At 36.2% G+C, this 20,533-nt stretch overlaps 1 protein-coding gene across 1 annotated transcript; it reads right to left on the reverse strand.

Moving 5' to 3' along the window:
* Window positions 1-961: 961 nt before the first annotated feature.
* Window positions 962-8,941, reverse strand: LOC145544501 (NKG2-A/NKG2-B type II integral membrane protein-like). Its single transcript, XM_081587417.1, has 6 exons — window positions 8,715-8,941; window positions 8,223-8,321; window positions 7,694-7,747; window positions 6,980-7,131; window positions 4,367-4,467; window positions 962-4,050 (listed from the first exon to the last, which is right to left on the reverse strand). The coding sequence occupies exons 1-6, from the start codon at window positions 8,899-8,901 to the stop codon at window positions 3,933-3,935; spliced, it is 711 nt and encodes a 236-aa protein (XP_081443543.1). The 5' UTR covers window positions 8,902-8,941; the 3' UTR covers window positions 962-3,932.
* Between the last annotated feature and the right edge of the window lie 11,592 nt (window positions 8,942-20,533).

The raw sequence follows: 20,533 nt of genomic DNA on the forward strand, positions 1-20,533 counted from the left end.
GTCAGGAAGCAACAGTTAGAACTGGACATGGAACAACAGACTGGTTCCAAATAGGAAAAGGAGTACATCAAGGCTGTATATTGTCACCCTGCTTATTTAACCTATATGCGCAGTACATCATGAAAAACGCTGGGCTGGAAGAAGCACAAGCTAGAATCAAGATTTCCAGGAGAAATCTATAACGTCAGAAATGCAGATGACACCCCTCTTATGGCAGAAACTGAAGAAGAACTGAAGAGCCTCTTGTTGAAAGTGAAAGAGGAGAGTGAAAAAGTTGGCTTAAATCTCAACGTTCAGAAAACTAAGATCACGGCATCTTGTCCCATCACTTCATGGGAAATCGATGGGGAAAGAGTGGAAACAGTGTCAGACTTTAATTTTGTGGCCTCCAAAATCAATGCTGATGGTGATTGCAGCCATGAAATTAAAAGACGCTTACTCTTTGGAAGGAAGGTTATGACCAACCTAGATAGCATATTTAAAGGCAGAGACATTACTTTGCCAACAAAGGTCCATCTAGTCATGGATATGGTTTTTCCAGTGGTCATATATGAATGTGAGAGTTGGACAATGGAGAAAGCTGAGTGCTGAAGAATTGATGGTTTTGAACTGTGGTGTTGGAAAAGACTCTTGAGAGTCCCTTGGACTGCAAGGAGATCCAACCAGTCCATCCTAAAGGAGATCAGTCCTGGGTGTTCATTGGAAGGACTGATGTTGAAGGTGAAACTCCAATACTTTGGCCACCTCATGGGAAGAGTTGACTCATTGGAAAAGACCCTAATGCTGGGAAGGACTAGGGGCCGGAGGAGAAGGGGACGATAAAGGATGTGATGGTTGGATGGCATCACTAACTCGATGGACATGGGTTTGGGTAAACTCCACGATTTGGTGATGGAGAGGGAGGCCTGGCTGCTGTGATTCGTGGGGCTGCAAATAGTCGGACACGACTCAATGAATGAACTGAAGTGAAATGAATGATTTATTTGGATTTCTTTATGAGTTCTGTATTTTCATAAAATTTTGTTTAAGAAAAGATAGCATTTATGTTAGAAAAATTAAATATTAGGAGTAAATACAATAAAAAATGAAAATGCCATGTAAAAAATTATAAAAATTCCATAAATATTAAAAAAGGTCTAAATTACTAGAGACCTTTGGTTTATTCATACATCTGCTGTTGGAGTATTGGGGGAGGTCTTCAAGAGATCATAACTACTAGTTGACACACAAACAGCATCATGCAACTGGAAGCTCCTCTGTCCTTGGAATGTACACCGGCACACTGTTCCCAAAGTAGGAGCCATTTCATTTTCAAGGATGCTGATCTGAGAGAGTAATGGGTTGCTGAGAGCATCTTGACAGTATAGATGGCTGAACCCAGTTAGAGCCTATTGATAAATTTTTAGGAATGATAGCAAGAAACACCAACATTAAGAAGAAACAAAGAGATCAAATGAAAAACCTGATCTTCCACTTTACAGAATCTCTAAAAGAAGAACAAAGGCCAAAGGTAATCAATGGAAGGAAATAACAGATTGAAGGAGAAATAAATGGAGATAGAAAGACAATATAAAAGATCAATAAAACTAAGAGCAAACAGAAAACTTCAAAAAATACACTATAAATCATATTTCCAAGCATATTCATATAGCATATAATTGTGGTGTCACTGCATTAGCCTGCAGGCAATTTGACTACTGGGTACTTGAAAGGTAGGTGCTGTACTGTACTGGGCTGTTCTTAGTCGTTCAGTCGTGTCCGACTCCTTGTGACCCCAGGGACTGTGGCTTGCCAGGCTCCTCTGTCCATGGGGTTTCTCCAAGCAAGAATACTAGATTGGGTTGCCATGCCCTCTTCTACGGGATCTTTCTAATCCAGAGTGCGAACCCAGGTCTCCCACATTGTAGGCAGATTCTTTACCATCTGAGCCACCAGGGAAGCCCTGAAATGTGGGTATTCAAATTTGACTTTTAATTAGTTAAAAATATTGAAGCTGAAACTCCAATACTTTGGAAAAGGGTTAATTTCCAGGTGGTTCAGTGATAAGGACTCCATCCTCTCACTGCTGATGGCCCAGGTTCAATACCTGTTTGGGGAAGTAAGACCCACAAGCCATGAGGTGAGGCAAAAACCTTTCTTTTCAGAGGAATCAAATCTCTTACATGTATAATACATAAAGGGATAATGTGTAGTTTTTATAGATATTAAGCAGATAAAAAGCAATATTATGAATACATTTTAGTGTCTGTATAAAATAGAAAAATCCTAAAATACAAATTACCAAAATAAAGCACAGCAAATAGAAATCTGAGTAAACCTAACATATATTGTAAAGACATTAAGTTCATTATATAAACCTTTCTACAAAATAGTTCTAGATGCTCAGATGGTATTGGTAGTGAATAATAATACTTAAAAATGTAGCAGTAGTCTTTCACAAAGTTTCAGGTAAAAGAAAAAGTGAAATATTTCCTAATAATAGCTTTTGTAACAACCTGTCAAGTACATAACATAACTGAAAACTCAGTTAAACCTCTTTGTGAATGTAGATGAAGAAAAATAGCTTAATCTAGATATAACATATGCATTGATTTTTTTAAAAAATGGACAACGCAGATGATCACTGTAATTTTATTTAAGAAGTGCAAGATTGGTTTTATATTGGTTTAATGGAAGAAATAAAGGTAATTTACTTGATAATCATTATACGATGATAACATTTACCATTCCGACGGAGGGAAAATAATACAAATGTAACATCAACATCAATTCATTATAAAATTTGTTTGAAAAGTGAGATTATTATGGTTTCACATGAGAAACATATGATGAAAAAAACCTTAAGATAAATCTCATATTTAAGGATGAAATATTGAAATCTCTTCCTTGACTAAGAAGAGTTAGATACAGAACCTTACTCTACCTTCTATTCAACTTACGAAACTAAATTGTAGCTTATGAAAATAGTCAAGAAAAAATATAATTGAACCTAGAAAAAAGACATGAACAGCTGTTGTATAAAAATATACAAATCTCATATAAAATCCATAGGAATAAATATTTGAAATGATGGAATTAATACAAAAAGTCAGAGAAATTATTGACTATATGACCAACATGTAAACCTCAATATATTACTCTTTAATGCACCAAAAATTACTAAAAATTTTAAAATAAGAGTGTCATTTACAAAATCATGAGTATGAAACAACCATGTATATTTAATATCTCAAAATGGAGAAACACAAAATCTGACAGGGAAAAGTTAAAGAAAACCTAAGTCACGGAAGGATAAAGCATATTGACTGGAATAGTCAATATTGCAAAGATGACTCGCTTTACAAATTATTTTAGATATTAAATGCAGTCCCAAGAAGTTTTTTTTAAACAGATTTATTGAGGTACAATTTACACACCATAAAATCCATCCTTTTAAACTGTACAAATCAGTGATTTTAAATATGTGCACAGTTTCCACCCAACACCAGTATCAAAATCTAGCAAATATTCATCACTGATCAAGTAGCAGCAATCTCCTTCTTCATCTCCCCATACCTCTTGGTAATTGCTAAACTACTTTTGTCTTTGTTCTCACATATCAAATTTTTTTGATATTTCATGTAAAGAGACTCAGAAAACATGACATTTTAGAAAGTTTGAATGCCATAAACATATTGACAGGTAAAAAAGGTTAGACACAAAAGGAGTGATGTCTATAGTTTTTGGTGTGCCTATTATATTTCAACAGTTTTAAAATTAATTAATTTTTTATAGAAGGATAATTGCTTTATAGAATTTTGCTGTTTTCTTTCAACAATTTTTGAAAACAATATTAGAAAAAATAACATAATTCATTTCAAAATTTATGTAATCATAACATTATTTCCTTTTCATAAGAGATAAATTTACCCAACAGCATCCAAACTCACTTTTTAATTCTCAAGCTTATGCTTGCAATTATATGGATTTGGAATCTGACAGCCTTCTGCTTTTATGCCCCATTTGGATAGTACAGCACAGTTATGTTCACCAGGTGAAGAGTCTATTATCCTATTATGAAGAAAAAAAGCACAATTCTGTTATAGTCTATGAAGACAACACATGAAACAATAGTATTTCTATGTAACTGTAATAAAAGATATTTAGAAAATGGATAATGATGTTTTTAATAAAATTTCAGTAAGAGTTTGTTATTAGGAAAATGGGCTACAGTGTAGCCTGTTTTTGAACATTTATATCAACATTTTATTAACTTTCAACATCTTCTTCAGCTTTCTATAATTCAAAGAAAACAAATGTATTCATATATTAATATTTCTTTTTTGTATTTTTCCTCCTCTATATAGAATTTATTTTAAAAACTTACTGTAGTTTGAAAGTTGAACCATTTAGCCACATCCATGGATGACCACGGCCTTTACGAAAGACTGGAATCCATGATAGAATTTGCAGGGACATCAGAAATTTCTAGCCCAAAATAAAGAATTTTCACTTAAATATCATTATGAAATATTTTTATTAATTTAAAAAATGCAAGTCAGAGGAGGCATTCTTTCATAGGATCTTTAGTTCTTTGAACAAAATGAGTATGTTAGATTCTACATCTAACACTATAATACATAAAAGTTGATTACAACAAAGCCTTTGACTGTGTGGATCACAGCTGTGAAAAATTCTTAAAGAGATTGGAATACCAGAGAAAGTTTTATTTCTTACCTGCCTTACCTGCCTCCTGAGAAACTGTATGCAGGTCAAGTAGTGACAATTAGAACCAGACATGGAACAATGAACTGGTTCCAAACTGGGGAAGGAGTACATCAAGCCTGTATATTGTCACCCTGCTTATTTAACTTATATACAGAGTACATCATGTGAAATGGCAAGCTGGATGAAGCACAAGGTGGAATCAAGATTGCTGGGAGAAATCTCAATAACCTCAGATATGCAGATGACACCACCCTTATGGCAGAAAGCGAAGAAGAACTGAATAGTCTCCTGATGAAAGTGAAAGAGGAGAGTGAAAAAGCTGTCTTGAAACTCAACATTTGAAAAACAAAGATCATGGCATCTGGTCCTATCACTTCATGGCAAATAGTGGGGAAAACAATAGGAACAGTTACAGCCTTGTTTTTTGTGGGGGCTCCAAAATCACTGTAGATGGTGGCTGCAGCCCTGAAATTAAAAGATACTTACTCCTTGGAAGAAAAGCTATGACCAACCTAGACAGCCTATTAAAAGCAGAGACATTGCCGACAAAGGTCCGTCTAGTCAAAGCTATGATTTTGTCAGTAGGCATGTATGGATGTGAGAGTTGAACCATAAGGAAAGCTGAGTGTGGAGAACTGATGCTTTTGATCTGTGATGTTGGAGAAGGCTCTTGAGAATCCCCTGGACTAAAAGGAGGTCAAACCAGGCACTCCTAAAGGAAATCAGTCCTGAATATTCATTGGAAGGACTGATGCTGAAACTGAAACTCCAATACTTTGGCCACCTGATGCAAAGAACCGACTCATTTGAAAAGACCCTGATGCTGGGAAAGATTGAAGGCAGGAGGAGAAGGGGATGACAGAGGATGTGATGGTTGGATGGCATCACCAGCTAAATGTACATGAGTTTGAGCAAGCTCCGGGCGTTGGTGATGGACAGGGAAGCCTGGCGTACTGCAGTCCATGGGGTCTCAGAGTTGAACATGACTGAGCGACTGAACTGAACTTAGTTCTTTGAATAGAATGACCATGTTAAACTCTAAATGTAATAATAAAATCATAAAAGTTGAAAGTTGGAATTTTTAATATTGCCATAAATATTAACCATGTCTGTACTTGTGATTCAAAATTAATTCAAACGTTTATACTTATCAGTTTCACTGTTTTCTAATATTAATAAGGAAAATTCTTTTTTTTTGAGGATCATTTAATAAAGGGAGTATTTACAAACACATGAATTAGTTGTAGAAATCCCATAAAGGAATACACTTAGTATACCAACTTGGGGATATTGACAGCTATGAATTGTATCTAACATTAAGCCTGAGGGATAAGAAGGTGGAGTAATTAAATAGAATGCGTGCAGTAAGGAAAATTCTGATTCATGTAATTTAGTTTTTACTCTTGTCAAAACTAACATAACAAGACTTTAAATAAGTTTTAAGATTGTGTGATGTTCTTTTTTCTGGATACTCTGAGTATATCATTGCGTTTCTCTACTATTATATGTTCCTCAGAATTTCAGCTTCAGAAGAAAATTAAGGGAACGAAGTCGAGAAAATAAATGACATGAGAGTCGAAGATTTGGTGTTCTGAGTCTGACACCATTCTTTGACTAGATAAACCCCAAAGCGATTTATTTCTGTGGAATCCAGTGGACGAGACAAGGGGTCAGAGAATCATTTCTCTCTGTGACTCCCTGCTCAGATCACCTGTAGACTCAGGAACTAATGAAAGACACAGGAAAGGAGAACCCTACATGGTGGGAAGAGAAAAGTGAAGAGGTTTGAGACTATCCAGCAGCCCCAGTCCTCTGTAATCTCTAATCACTTCTCCATGATGAGAGAACAAGGTGGGAGGTGCGGGAACAACAATTACTGGCATCTTGTATCTTCCCCACCAACAGATGAAAGTGACCTAGGCCTCTTACTTCCCAACGCCCAATACCTAACCTAACTGTTGGAGGAGGCACGGGTAAAGCATTCCTCCTGTGTTGGGAGAATCCTGTAGGTAACACAGGTGAGCCTTACAAGGTGATCCATCAGAACACCTGCTATCAAGGAGCAGAAGAACTGGAATTTACCAAATGTGCATTAATGGTTTTAAAATGAAAATAAGGTATCATAAAGTCATATTCCATTGTTTAATGGAATATTAACAGAACTTAAAATAAGCAAACTACAAATATGTACAAAACCACAAGTGAATTCTAACAAATATAATATCGACTGAATCAAGCCTTAATAAAGAGTTGGAAACATTTAATATCTTACCATTTCCTCTTCATTATCTATGTAAAGCAGAGTAGAATTCTTAGTAGTGCAGAACATCAAACTCCCATTCAATGTTTCTTTTTCCAAACTGATAGAATAGCAATTGTTGTAATATGCAAACCACTCTTTTGGACAATGACCCCAATGAAATTCTGGAGGATGATTATGAATTAGTATTCAAAGGCAATTTGAATTTAAAAAAAAAAAAGTTAACTTACATGTATGCATAGCTATAAAAATGTATGTGTATATATATATGCCTATATATATATATAGACACATGTATATATATATATATATATAACATAGCTTTGCACTCTCAAGGTTGGTACATATGAAACAAATCTCACTCATACATTCACAGCATTAGTCTCTCATACCCCAATTTATGTCTCCATATAAAGCAAACATATAAAAATATCTCCTCTTAACATGACTTAAAAATCAAGAAATGAAACTTCTATTTTAGAGAAGCCAAATTATTTCTTTTACCATATTACAGCAGCTGAAAATTGGAGTCAATTGCCAAAAATGGATATGGTGATCATATTATTGCATGGGGGGAGGATTCTCCCATAATCATTATTTAGGCATGTTTGTTGCCCGATTTTGTAATTTATCTTCTACCCATAAATCTTTCCTTATTTTCACTAGTCTAACATAGAGACAAAACACAAACTGTATTTATATCAGAGCTTTAAAATCATTATGTACCTTTCTGGAGTCTTGCTGTCAGAGAGGAGTTATTCTGTTCCTGTATTCCAGCAGCTACAAAATTGATCATTACAAAAATTACCATTGCTCTAAATAAATCAAAATGATGTCAGTTTGTGAGTTTGAAATTCAGTTTATTTTTTAGGATTAGAGTAGTCTGGAATCAAGCTGATTTTACCAAGAAAAATTAATTAGGTAATGAAGATTTGGTGGAAAAAATACTTTAAAAACCTAAAGGAACAGATTTTATCACCTCTTGCCAATCTCAAAAATTAATTTGTGTTTCTCAATAAGATCTTTCAATCTCCTAAAGCATGCTTTTGAGTTATGAAATCAGAATATACATATACATACACTCTGTAATTATCCTGTGTTGTATATATTTCACAAATTTCAAATAACATTCTGCATTTAATCTAATTGCATGTATTTTAATGATAGGCACATTCTATAGTATTGTGAAATGTTTAGAGGACTGACCATCATCAAAGTGAAAAGTTCCCTTAGAGTTTTTCAAAAGTGTACTTACAGGGATTAACAACGATCATTGTCACCACAGTGGACATCAAGACAAGGCAGATGATTCCCAGGATCCCAGCAATGAACTTTTCTGGAGGTGATGGTGAACCTGCAGGGAGAGAAAAGGCAACAGTGAGAAAGGAGTGTAGGAGTGATGGGGACAGTTGGTTAGATTTTACATACATGAGAACCCATATGAACAGGGATTTATGGATATAAACTTGGACCCCAACCCATTTCTGCCACTGTAGTCTTTCTCTAATATATGTTGCATTTTCAGCAAATATAATGCTGAATGAGTTGTTGATCAAAGGCTTCAAATTATAGCAATGCCAGAATAAAAGTAGTCTTCCGATTTCACATTAGAATAACATAACCAACTTTCAGCTCCCTTTCTCAAAATGAAAAATATGGGAGCTTTTCCCCTGATCTTCCTCCACACCTCTGCACCCCATGTGCACATCCCAGAACAGTTCAATTGTGTGACTAGTAAGTGTTTCACCTTTGGAGTGGTAGTTGTTGTCATTCTCATGAAGATTCGGAGAAGCATTTTGAAGAGTTAGTTCTGCATACGTTAATGCCTGCTCAGTTATTGAACTGGAACTTTTAGAAATCTTAGGTTTCATTTGCTGTCTCTTTGAGCTCTTGACTGCCTTCAGTTCTGCATAGGTTACTCCTTGGTTATTCATCTCTGCATTTGAGTGAGGTCAAGGACCATGCTCTAAGTGAGCTGAGGAATCAGTGGTGTATGTGAGATAAGAACCTTAGTATAATAAGATGGGTGGGGCAAAGAGTTTAGTGCTCACTTTGCAGCTGAACATACATAAAGCCTGCTTCTAAATTCCTTAGTACTTTAAACAAGCCTTTCAAGATAGAATACTTTTTTAAAAGAGATATTATGTATTTGACAACACATTATTGGTTGAAACAATGAAAAGCAATAAGGTAGGGAGCAATAAAAAAGTTTGTGGCTGATAATATCCTCACTGAAGATTCCACAGAAATATTTTAAAATCCTCACAGTGCTTGTATTAAGATGTTCTATTAACAAGAGAGATTCACCTATATTTATAATAATTTTGGAATTTAATAATCATTAAAAACTGAGTTCTTTAAAGATGAGGCGAGAGTAATGTTGGCATATACAACAATCTCCTGCACTAAATTACATTATTTGGTGACTTACATTGATCAATGGAAAGGGGTACCAAATGGTCTTTATTTTGAATGGTTGAAGAGTTCTGAGAAATCAATAAAAATTGAGGAAATGTTTCATATATTGTAAAATGTTACATGACACAGTAATCATATATAAACTAAAGAATATGAAAAATAAAACAACAGAAAAAGAGTGAAAAATACTTATTGTACACAAGTTGTTGATGAGTGGTTTAACGGCTAATATTTGACCCCACTAAATAATAAACAGGTATATGTCATTTATGGAAGACACCATTGATTCAAACTTCTAGAAAGATCCTATAGATGTTAAAATTAGTAAAGGTCATTTTAGTTGTATAACTTATGAAAAATCCAGATAACATAACAATAATTCAGACAGTTGATGCGGTAGTCAGAAATATCTGGAAATTTATTGCAGCTTTTAAATTTATAAAATGTGACCTTCAAAAAGTTATTTAGTATCTAGTAATGTATTATAATCTAAAATGGAAATAAGGTCATGTAATATATAATGCATGTAACTCTGAGCACTCAACCTGGCACTTACAAGTTCTCAATAATTGTCCGTTTTATTTATTATTTTAGTCATCATTTCTATGGTACTATTTCCGATTTATATCAGTTAGTGTCTTTAATTAGTTTAGCATATCATTTATGTAATATTTGATTTTTTCAAAAATACTTTCATTACTTACAATTAAGTTTAAATTAGCCTTTAAGAAGTTACCTCAACCTGATTTTTATTACAAATTTGGGTTGCTGTATTCAATCTAACACAGCTATGAGGAATTATGTTTGGCCTTTGCTATACAAAGAATTCCTTTCCAAGAATCTATTTATAAAGCTTGAGCAAAAAGATATTAACGTATTATTATACAAAAAACTTACCTTCTACTGATCATAAAATCCCAAACTAATTGTTGCCTGTCATGAGGTCTTTGGGTCTCACTTAGTATTATATACAAACCCATATATGCCTGTGTGTATGCACTTGAGTAACATTCTACAGACAATAATTGGAATACTTGGAGAAATGGTCCATCATATTTGATATTTTATGATTGCTTTTGACTTCAAATTATTTTAAAAAAAACAATGTTCTATTCTGATTTTGCCATATATACACTGTACTTCAGTTGCATCACATTTAATATTCGTTAGTTCCCACTAAGTGAGATGGTCTAACAGAGAGACAGGAGAGGAGAGACACATACCTTCTGTTGGCCAGAAAGTCGTGCGTCCTTTAGTGGGGAGGTCAGGTTACTCTCATAAAAGAGGCCTGCTATAGCTGCGGAAGAAAAGGAGAAACTTAAAAACATAAGTCCAGGATAAGAATAAGCAATGTCTGCGACCTTCACAGACTGCCCTGTGAAGGCTCAGAGTGAAGCAAGAATGGAAAAAGTTGATTTGTCATCAATGTGTCACTTCAGGTTTGAACAGGAAATCCTCACACTTAGGCTAGTTGAAGAGAGTGTAGCTCATCACACACCTCCAGAAAATAGGAGACTTTGGACTGCATTTAAAAGCACAAATGGATCTCTCAGTGTGTTATTTAGATTTTCCATTTTTAAATGCCTCTGAGAAATTGTTACCATATTCTATAAGATCTGAGGAAGTGGAGGTTTAATCACCTATGCAGGTATCTTGTTTCCATCTCAGTCACACACAGCACAAAGTTAGAATACCTCACTTGACTTTAAAACTAGGTAGATAAATCTTGGCAGTAAATACACCCTTCCTTCACATCCATTGATATTTCATTTCTATTGTCATAGAAAATTATCTAAAAATCATAATCCTATTTTCAATGGGTATTTAAGGATATTTGTCACTAACTATTCTGCAGACTTGCTACATTTCCAACCATATTGTACTCTTGAACAATGACCATCATTTTGAAAATACCATTTCTTTTCTCTGCCCTAGTTCTTTTATTCAGTTTTATTCTTATTAAATAAAAAATGTAATCTTCAGACTTTCTCTGAGAAAAACACATGCCCTTGAAATAATAAATAAGAACATTATATTAATAAAGTATACATCCATGACCAAGGTTGAAATATTAAATATATAGTCATTATGGCATTCATGAATTCATCATCCAATCATGACTAGTTGGATTTTACTAGAAATATTTGATGTAACAACATAGATTCAAGTACTACTATACAGATCAAGAAAAGAATTTTTAAAAATATCACCTAATTAAACAATGGCGAGGAGATGAAGAGAAGACATAAACCACAAGATAATATAATGATAAAGGGATCAATACATGAAGAAGATATTACACTTGCTAATATATGACTCCAATATATTAATGGCTTCCTAGATGGTACCTGTCTAAAGAATCTGCCTATCGATGCAAGAGACACAGGAGGCATGAATTTGATCCCTGGGTCTGGAAGTTCCCCTGGTGTAGGAAATGACAACACCTAAATACATAAAACAAACACTAAGGATATAAAAAGAGAAGTTAAAGGGAACACAATAAGAGCAGGAGATCTTAACCCCCCATTGACATCAATGGACAGATCTCTCACATATAAAATCAATAAGGTAACCAAGATTCTTAATGACACAATAGAACAGCTGAACTTAATTGATGTCTACAGGACTTTTTGCGTACAAAAACCCCAGAACACACACTGCTTTTAAGTGCACATGAAACATTCTCAAGGATAGATCACATTCCAGGACACACAGCAGGCCTCAAGAAATGTAGTGGATAGAAATTATTTCAAACATCTTTTCTGACTGCAACAGTATGTAACTAGAAATCAACCACAGAAAGAAAAAGAAAAAGAAAGATAATTACATGGATACTACAAACATGATACTAAACCAATGGATAAACGATGACATGAAAGAGAAAGTCAGAGGATGTGAGGGCGATCTGGTTGTGACATTTGTCACCCCATTGATCTCTGGGGGTGATTCAGCTGATCTGGCTGGCTATGTGGGTGTTTCTTTCCCCCCTCATCATTCCATGTGTGTACCTCTCGAAGCTGCACACTTGATTGAAGAGGACAACCATCCCTGATAGAGGAGGACTTGTCTTCAGTCAAGGGTATCTAGTGGAACAGATCATTTTGATTCTGATGCTTTTAAGGGGCAACTTTCAAAACCATTTGACATTTTAAGCTTTTCAATTATAGCTGACATTTTTTTTATTGGAAGCCAATGTCTGTTTCTCCAGTCAATTTAAAGAGAACACAAAAAATACACAGAAATCTGCCATTATTCCAATCAGTCAACCCAATATTGTATATATTTACTATATTGCATCAATCAGTTTGGCTATCCTCCGTATGTGCTTAAACATATAGTGTGATATTTATGTACAGTTTGATATTTTTTATTTTTATCTATAAATCATCAAGTAATCTATGTTTAGAGATTTTGGATTTAGTTATTGACTCTTTCCCACCCTCATGAGTCTGAAGAGGCTTTGATTTTTCAAGTTTATGCTGGCTGCTAAAGCTCAAGTTTGGTTTGATCTATGAAATGATGATAAAATTTGGCATTTTAGTTCTCTATGATCCTTGCCTGACAGAGTATGAAGTAAATGAGATACTGGAACCAGCGGAAACTTTCTGAGTAGGAATACTGAATGTTACTTGATCATTCAGTTCAGTCACATAGTCGTCTCCGACTCTTTGCGACCCAATGAACCACAGCACGCCAGGCCTCCCTGCCCATCACCAACTCCCGGAATCTACCTAAACCCATGTCATTGAGTCGGTGATGCCATCCAACCATCTCATCCTCTGTCGTCCCCTTCTCCTGCTGCCCTCAATATTTCCCAGCATCAGGGTCTTTTCAAATGAGTCAGCTCTTTGCATCAGGTGGCCAAAGTACTGGAGTTTCAGCTTCAGCATCAGTCCTTCCAATGAACAGCCAGGACTGATCTCCTTTAATATGGACTGGTTGAATCTCCTTGCAGTCCAAGGACTCTCAAGAATCTTCACCAGCAATACAGTTTGAAAGCAACAATTCTTCAGAGCTTAGTCAGCTAATTCCTTGAGTTTATTTGTCACCTCTACTATATAATCATACTAAATTTGATGTAGGTCATACCTGAATGGCGTAGTGGTTTTCCCTACTTTCTCAATTTACGCTTGAATTTTACAATAAGGAGTTCATGCTCTGAGCCACAGTCAGTTCCAGGTCTTGATTTTGTTGACTGTGTAGAGCTTCTCCTTCTTGAACTGCAGAGAACATCATCAATCTAAAAATCAGTATTGACCATCTGGTGATGTCCATGTGTAGAGTCGTGTCTTGGGTTGTTGGAAAAGGGTGTTTGCTATGAATGGCATTTTCTCTTCACAGAACTCTGTTAGCCTTTGCTCTGCTTCATTTTGTACTGCAAGGTCAAACTTGCCTGTTATTCAAGTATTCTTGCCATGAGCATCCAAGAACCCTAAAAAAAGGCAAATAGATATGACACCAGAAGATGAGACCCAAGATCAGAAGGTGTCCAATATGCTACTGGGGAAGAGCATAGAGAAATTACTAATAGCTCCAGAAAGAATGAAGCAGCTAGGTCAAAGCAGAAACGATATTCAGTTGTGGATGTGTATGGTGGTGAACGTAAAGTCTGATGTTGTATAGAACATTATTGCCCAGGAATCGAGAATGTTAGGTCCATGAATCAAGGTAAATTGAACGTGGTTATGTAGGAGATGTCAAGATTAAATATTGACATTGTAGGAGTCAGTGAACTAAAATGGACAGGTATGGGTGAATTTAACTTTTGTGTGTTAATTGCTTAGTCATGTCTGACTCTTTGTGACCCCATGGACTATAGCTCACCAGGCTCCTCTCCCCATGGAATTCTCCATGTAAGACTACTGGAGTGGGTTGCCACTTCCTTCTCCAGGGGATATTCCTGACCCAGGGATCAAACCCATGTCTCCTGCATTGCAGGCAGGTTCTTTACTATCTGAGCTATAGGGAAGTCCTGAGTTTAATTTGGCTGACCATTATATCTACTACTGCAGCCAAGAAATGAAGTATCCCTCATAGTCAACAAAAAAGTCCAGAAAGCAGTACTTGTGTGCAACCTCAAAAATGACAGAATGATCTCAGTTTGTTTCCAAGGCAAACCGTGCAAAAGCACAATATTCTAAGTCAATGCCCCAACCACTGATGCTGAAGACATTGAAGTTGGCCAGTTCTGTAAAGACCTTCTAGAAGTAACACGAAAAAAAGATGTCCTTTTTAACATAGGGGATTAGAATGCAAAAGTAGGAAGCCTGAGTCCTTGGAAACTAGATCTATTTTTATATCTAATTAAAATGAACCTCATAATAATTTTTTTACATTCAAACACTTCCCAAATTTTCAGAGTTCTCAGAAAAATTTTTCAAACTGCGTATCTAGTTCATGTATATATCCCATTCTATACTATCCTTTCTACTTCTTCCTTATCTCTAATTGACCACTGGCAATATTTTCCTTAGTTTTAGACATAATTATACTCTATAATTCCATAGGTAAATATCTGTTGCAACATAAATATTCCATTGAAATAATTACATCCATATGTTTTAAATTTGTGATAATTAAATTTTGCTAAAGAATGACTTTCTAAAATAAATATATTCTCTGATGCAGGGATTTCCAGAATTCAAACGGAAAATGTGGATGCCTCTAGTCAACACATATTATTCCTGATGTTTGTCCTAGGCAGTTTCATTATATTTGTGAAAAAACATTTACTTGCCTTAATAATTAAAGGAATTACTGTGATCAATGTCTTAATACATTCGTCCTATAATAGATACTAGGAAGCAAACTTTAATTATTTACTAACTTAAATTACAAGCTTAAATTACTCAACTCTGTATGATTTAAAAAGGATTATGGTATCCCAACATCTGTGAGAAAAGATAAATAAGTTTTATATATAGCAAATGATAAATCCTAAATATTTTTTTTTAATTTCAAGAATCAGTAAATCAGAGATCATGAAACCAATTCATTGAACTGAATAATGATTTTATATTTATTTTTCTTAATCATTTAATTGAATTTATTTGCATAGATAATTGATGCATTCAGATTACTCAAACTATGAGATAAGAAATAATGAGCAAAGTCTCTTTACTTATCTTATTCCCTATTCCCCTAGTTTCCTTGTTAGAGGCAAATACATAACTAGTTTCCTGGATGACTATAAATAATGCTTCTTGTTGTGGTCCTTTAATGGACCGGAAGAGAAGAGAAGCGAAAAGCAAAGGAGAAAAGGAAAGATATTCTCATCTGAATGCAGAGTTCCAAAGAATAGCAAGGAGAGATAAGAAAGCCTTCCTCAGCGATCAGTGCAAACAAATAGAGGAAAACAACAGATTGGGAAAGACTAGAGACCTCTTCAAGAAAGTTAGAGATACCAAGGGAACATTTCACGCAAAGATAGGCTTGATAAAGGACAGAAATGGTATGGACCTAACAGAAGCAGAACATATTAAGAAGAGGTGGCAAGAATACACAGAAGAACTGTACAAAAAAGATCTTCACGACACAGATAATCACGATGGTGTGATCACTCACCTAGAGCCAGACATCCTGGAATGTGAAGTCAAGTGGGCCTTAGAAAGCATCACTACGAACAAAGCTAGTGCAGGTGATGGAATTCCAGTTGAGCTATTTCAAATCCTCAAAGGTGATGCTGTGAAAGTGCTGCACTCGATATGCCAGCAAATTTGGAAAACTCAGCAGTGGCCACAGGACTGGAAGAGGTCAGTCTTCGTTCCAATCCCAAAGAAAGGCAATGCCAAAGAATGCTCAAACTACCACACAATTGCACTCATCTCACATGCTAGTAAAGTAATGCTCAAAATTCTCCAAGCCAGGCTTCACCAATATGTGAACCGTGAACTTCCAGATGTTCAAGCTGGTTTTAGAAAAGGCAGAGGAACCAGAGATCAAATTGCCAATATCCGCTGGATCATCGAAAAAGCAAGAGAGTTCCAGAAAAACATCTATTTCTGCTTTATTGACTATGCCAAAGCCTTTGACTGTGTAGATCACAATAAACTGTGGAAAATTCTTCAAGAGATGGGAATACCAGATCATCTGACCTGTCTCTTGAGAAACCTGTATGCAGGTCAGGAAGCAACAGTTAGAACTGGACATGGAACAACAGACTGGTTCCAAATAGGAAAAGGAGTCCGTCAAGGCTGTATATTGTCACCCTGCTTATTTAACTTATATGCAGAGTACATCATGAGAAACGCTGGGCTGGAAGAAACACAAGCTGGAATCAAGATTGCTGGGAGAAATATCAATAACCTCAGATATGTGGATGACACCACCCTTATGGCAGAAAGTGAAGAAGAACTAAAGAGCCTCTTGATGAAGGTTAAGGAGGAGAGTGAAAAAGTTGGCTTAAAGCTCAACGTTCAGAAAACTAAGATCATGGCATCTGGTCCCATCACTCCATGGGAAATAGATGGGGAAACAGTGGAAACAGTGTCAGACTTTACTTTTTTGGGCTCCAGAATCACTGCTGATGGTGACTGCAGCCATGAAATTAAAAGACGCTTACTACTTGGAAGGAAGGTTATGGCCAACCTAGATAGCATGTTTAAAAGCAGAGACATTACTTTGCCAACAAAAGTCCATCTAGTCAAGACTATGGTTTTTCCAGTGGTCATGTATGGATGTGAGAGTTGGATGGTGAAGAAAGCTGAGCGCCGCAGAATTGATGCTTTTGAGCTGTGGTGTTGGAGAAGACTCTTGAGAGTTTCTTGGACTGCAAGGAGATCCAATCAATCCATCCTAAAAGAGATCAATCCTGGGTGTTCATTGGAAGGTCTGATGTTGAAGCTGAAGCTCCGATACTTTGGCCACCTCATGCGAGGGGTTGACTCATTGGAAAAGACCCTAATGCTGGGTAGGATTGGGGGCGGGAGGAGAAGGGGACGACAGAGGATGAGATGGTTGGATGGCATCACCGACTCGATGAACATGGGTTTGGGTAAACTCCGGGAGTTGGTGATGGACAGAGAGGCCTGGCGTGCTGCCATTCACGGGGTCGCAGAGAGTCGGACACGACTGAGCGACTGAACTGAACTGAACTGAATGACCGGAACTTGGGGGTACAGAATCGACCGATAAGAAAAGAAGGAAGAAAAGAGGCTGATATTCCCTGGTTTACACAGTATGCCAATCTAACTCTAGGACAAAGAGCTAGCACCGTCTACGTAGGCTCAGGGCGCCCTCTCGAAGAGGTCTTGAAAGCCCGGGCAAATAAGTAGACACGGTGGACACCTGTGCTCCGTGGAAACAGCCTGAAATGGAGAGAGGGAGAGAGTGAGAGGCAGAGAGTGAGAAAGAGAGAGAGAGAGAGAGAATGAGGAAAATGAGGAAAGACCCGGTGACCATTGCTCTAGTGGAACAAAGGCATTTATTAAGCATATTGTAGGCATATATATACTCTTACCAGATAGCCCTTTTTAGCAGAGATAGGGATCAAAAGTCTAACAAGTCATCTAGAAAGCAGGAGGTTAGAATTATTCTCTAGAGTGAGGGTTGTAACAGTTACTTTACATATCAGAAAGGAGGAGACTTGTAAATGGCTGCTGTTCACCATATGGAATTTCCATACGAATGAGATACATGAATTTCTATTATCCCCGAAAGCCAGCTTGCCAGCTCTCTGGCACCTGTATTCAGGTACTGTTAAGGAACATAGAATTCATGCAAGACTGAAAACAGCACACAGGAAGCCTCCTATTAAATGTATCCTGACAGTTCTTTTTCTTTATATTTTAATGTAAAAAGTATCTTGCTGATTGTTCCATATCAGTACTTAAAGAGCTGTCTCATTTTTTGTAAAAGATTGCAAGTGTTGCACTAAATCCCTGGAGAAGGAAATGGCAACCCACTGCAGTACTCTTGCTTGGAAAATCCCATGGACGGAGGAGCCTGCTAGGCTATGGTTCCCAGGGTTGCAGAGAGTCGGACATGACTGAGCGACTTGAATTGCACTTTCACTTTTTCATTGCACTAAATGGATGTGCCAAAATTTATTAAACCAGTTTATTTCAATGAGTATTTAGGTTTGCCCCAGAGTTTTGTAATTACAGAAAAACTTTGCAGTGAAAAGAACTTAATATAAGAAGTGTTATTTGCTATACATCTTACCTATATGGGAAATATCTATGAATGTAATTTCTGTGTCAACAGATGTATATATTACATTTTTGTTGATATTTATTGTTTAAATAGAGATTATACACTTATTATATCCAACTAGCAATGTTCAAGGGTGACACTTTCTCACATCATTGCCATAGAAGCGTGTTAGCAATCTTTTTGATTTTACCAATAAAATATGTACCGAAAAAACTTTTGTTTTGTGTCATTAAATTACAATTCTCTATTACCTGAGCATCTCTTGATGGCATTTACTTTATTTAAACTATTTGTTCACATTTTTGTGGATTAATATCACAAACAATTCTGAGCAAAAGAAAGCAGACACATAATAGTTCATTCTAAAATTCCACTTATGTATAAAGAATGAAATGAGATAAGTCAAAAATCTGATATTAGAAATTTAGGACAAGAATTATACAGTTTGAACTTGCTCTCAGAAGGAATAGTAATTGATAATAAATATTAGTTACCATGATGAGGAATTATTTCTGGAGATAATGTACAAGGGGCATTTCTTAGTTGATGGTAATATTTTATTTGATAATCTGAGTGTGAGTTATAGGGGTGTTGTATTTATTTCTTAGGGATGGCATAACAAAGAGTCACAGCTTAGGTGCCTTAAAACAAAAGATTTTTTTTTTTGTTATACTTTTGTAGGCTAGCAGTTCAAAATAAATCAGGTGTTGGCAGGACCAAGTTTTGTGAGACTCTGGTAAATCCTTCATTGCTTCTTCCCAGCTTCTGATATTTCTTGTCATTTCTTGGTTTGTCCCTGTGTCACTCTAGTCTTTTCCTTTGATACTATACCATATTTTTCTTTTGTGTCACTGTACATATACCCCTCTTTTTATAAATAGCCCCATCATATTTGATTAGCCTTTCCTTAATGGCATATACAAAAATTCTATTTCCAAATAGGACTCCTTGACCGATTTTAACTTCAATACATCTGCAATGACTCCGATTCCAAAAATGGTCATATTCACAAGCATGGGAGTTAGGATTTCAGCAAATATACTTTTTGGTAACACAATTTAACTGATAATAATTGTAAAAATTAATAATATGTATGATGAACTATGGACAGAGGTTCGTGACATTGTACAGGAGACAGGGATGAAGACCATCTCCATGGAAAAGAAATGCAAAAAAGCAAAATGACTGTCTGAGGAGGCCTTACAAATAGCTGGGAAAAGAAGAGAAGCAAAAAGCAAAGGAGAAAAGGAAAGATATTCCCATCTGAATGCAGAGTTCCAAAGAGTAGCAAGGAGAGATAAGAAAGCCTTCCTCAGTGGTCAATGCAAAGAAATAGAGGAAAACAACAGGTTGGGAAAGACTAGAGATCTCTCCAAGAAAATTAGAGATACCAAGGGAACATTTCATGCAAAGATGGGCTCGATAAAGGACAGAAATGGTATGGACCTAACAGAAGCAGAAGATATTAAGAACAGCTGGCAAGAATACACAGAAGAACTGTACAAAAAAGATTTTTATGACCCAGATAATCATGATGGTGGGATCACTCACCTAGAGCCAGACATCCTGGAATGTGAAGTCAAGGGGGCCTTAGAAAGCATCACTACGAACAAAGCGAGTGGAGGTAATGGAATTCCAGTTGAACTATTTCGAATCCTGAAAGATGATGCTGTGAAAGTGCTGCACTCGATATGCCAGCAAATTTGGAAAACTCAGCAGTGGCCACAGGACTGGAAAAGATCCGTTTTCATCCCAATCCCAAAGAAAGGCAATGCCAAAGAATGCTCAAACTACCACACAATTGCACTCATCTCACATGCTAGTAAAGTAATGCTCAAAATTCTCCAAGGCAGGCTTCAGCAATATATGAACCGTGAACTTCCAGATGTTCAAGGTGGTTTTAGAAAAGGCAGAGGAACCAGAGATCAAATTGCCCACATCTGCTGGATCATTGAAAAAGCAAGAGGGTTCCAGACAAACATCTATTTCTGCTTT

Source organism: Giraffa tippelskirchi, chromosome 4, assembly GCF_054371585.1.
Source record: "Giraffa tippelskirchi isolate mGirTip1 chromosome 4, T2T-mGirTip1v1.2.pri, whole genome shotgun sequence".
Classification (NCBI taxonomy): domain Eukaryota; kingdom Metazoa; phylum Chordata; class Mammalia; order Artiodactyla; family Giraffidae; genus Giraffa; species Giraffa tippelskirchi.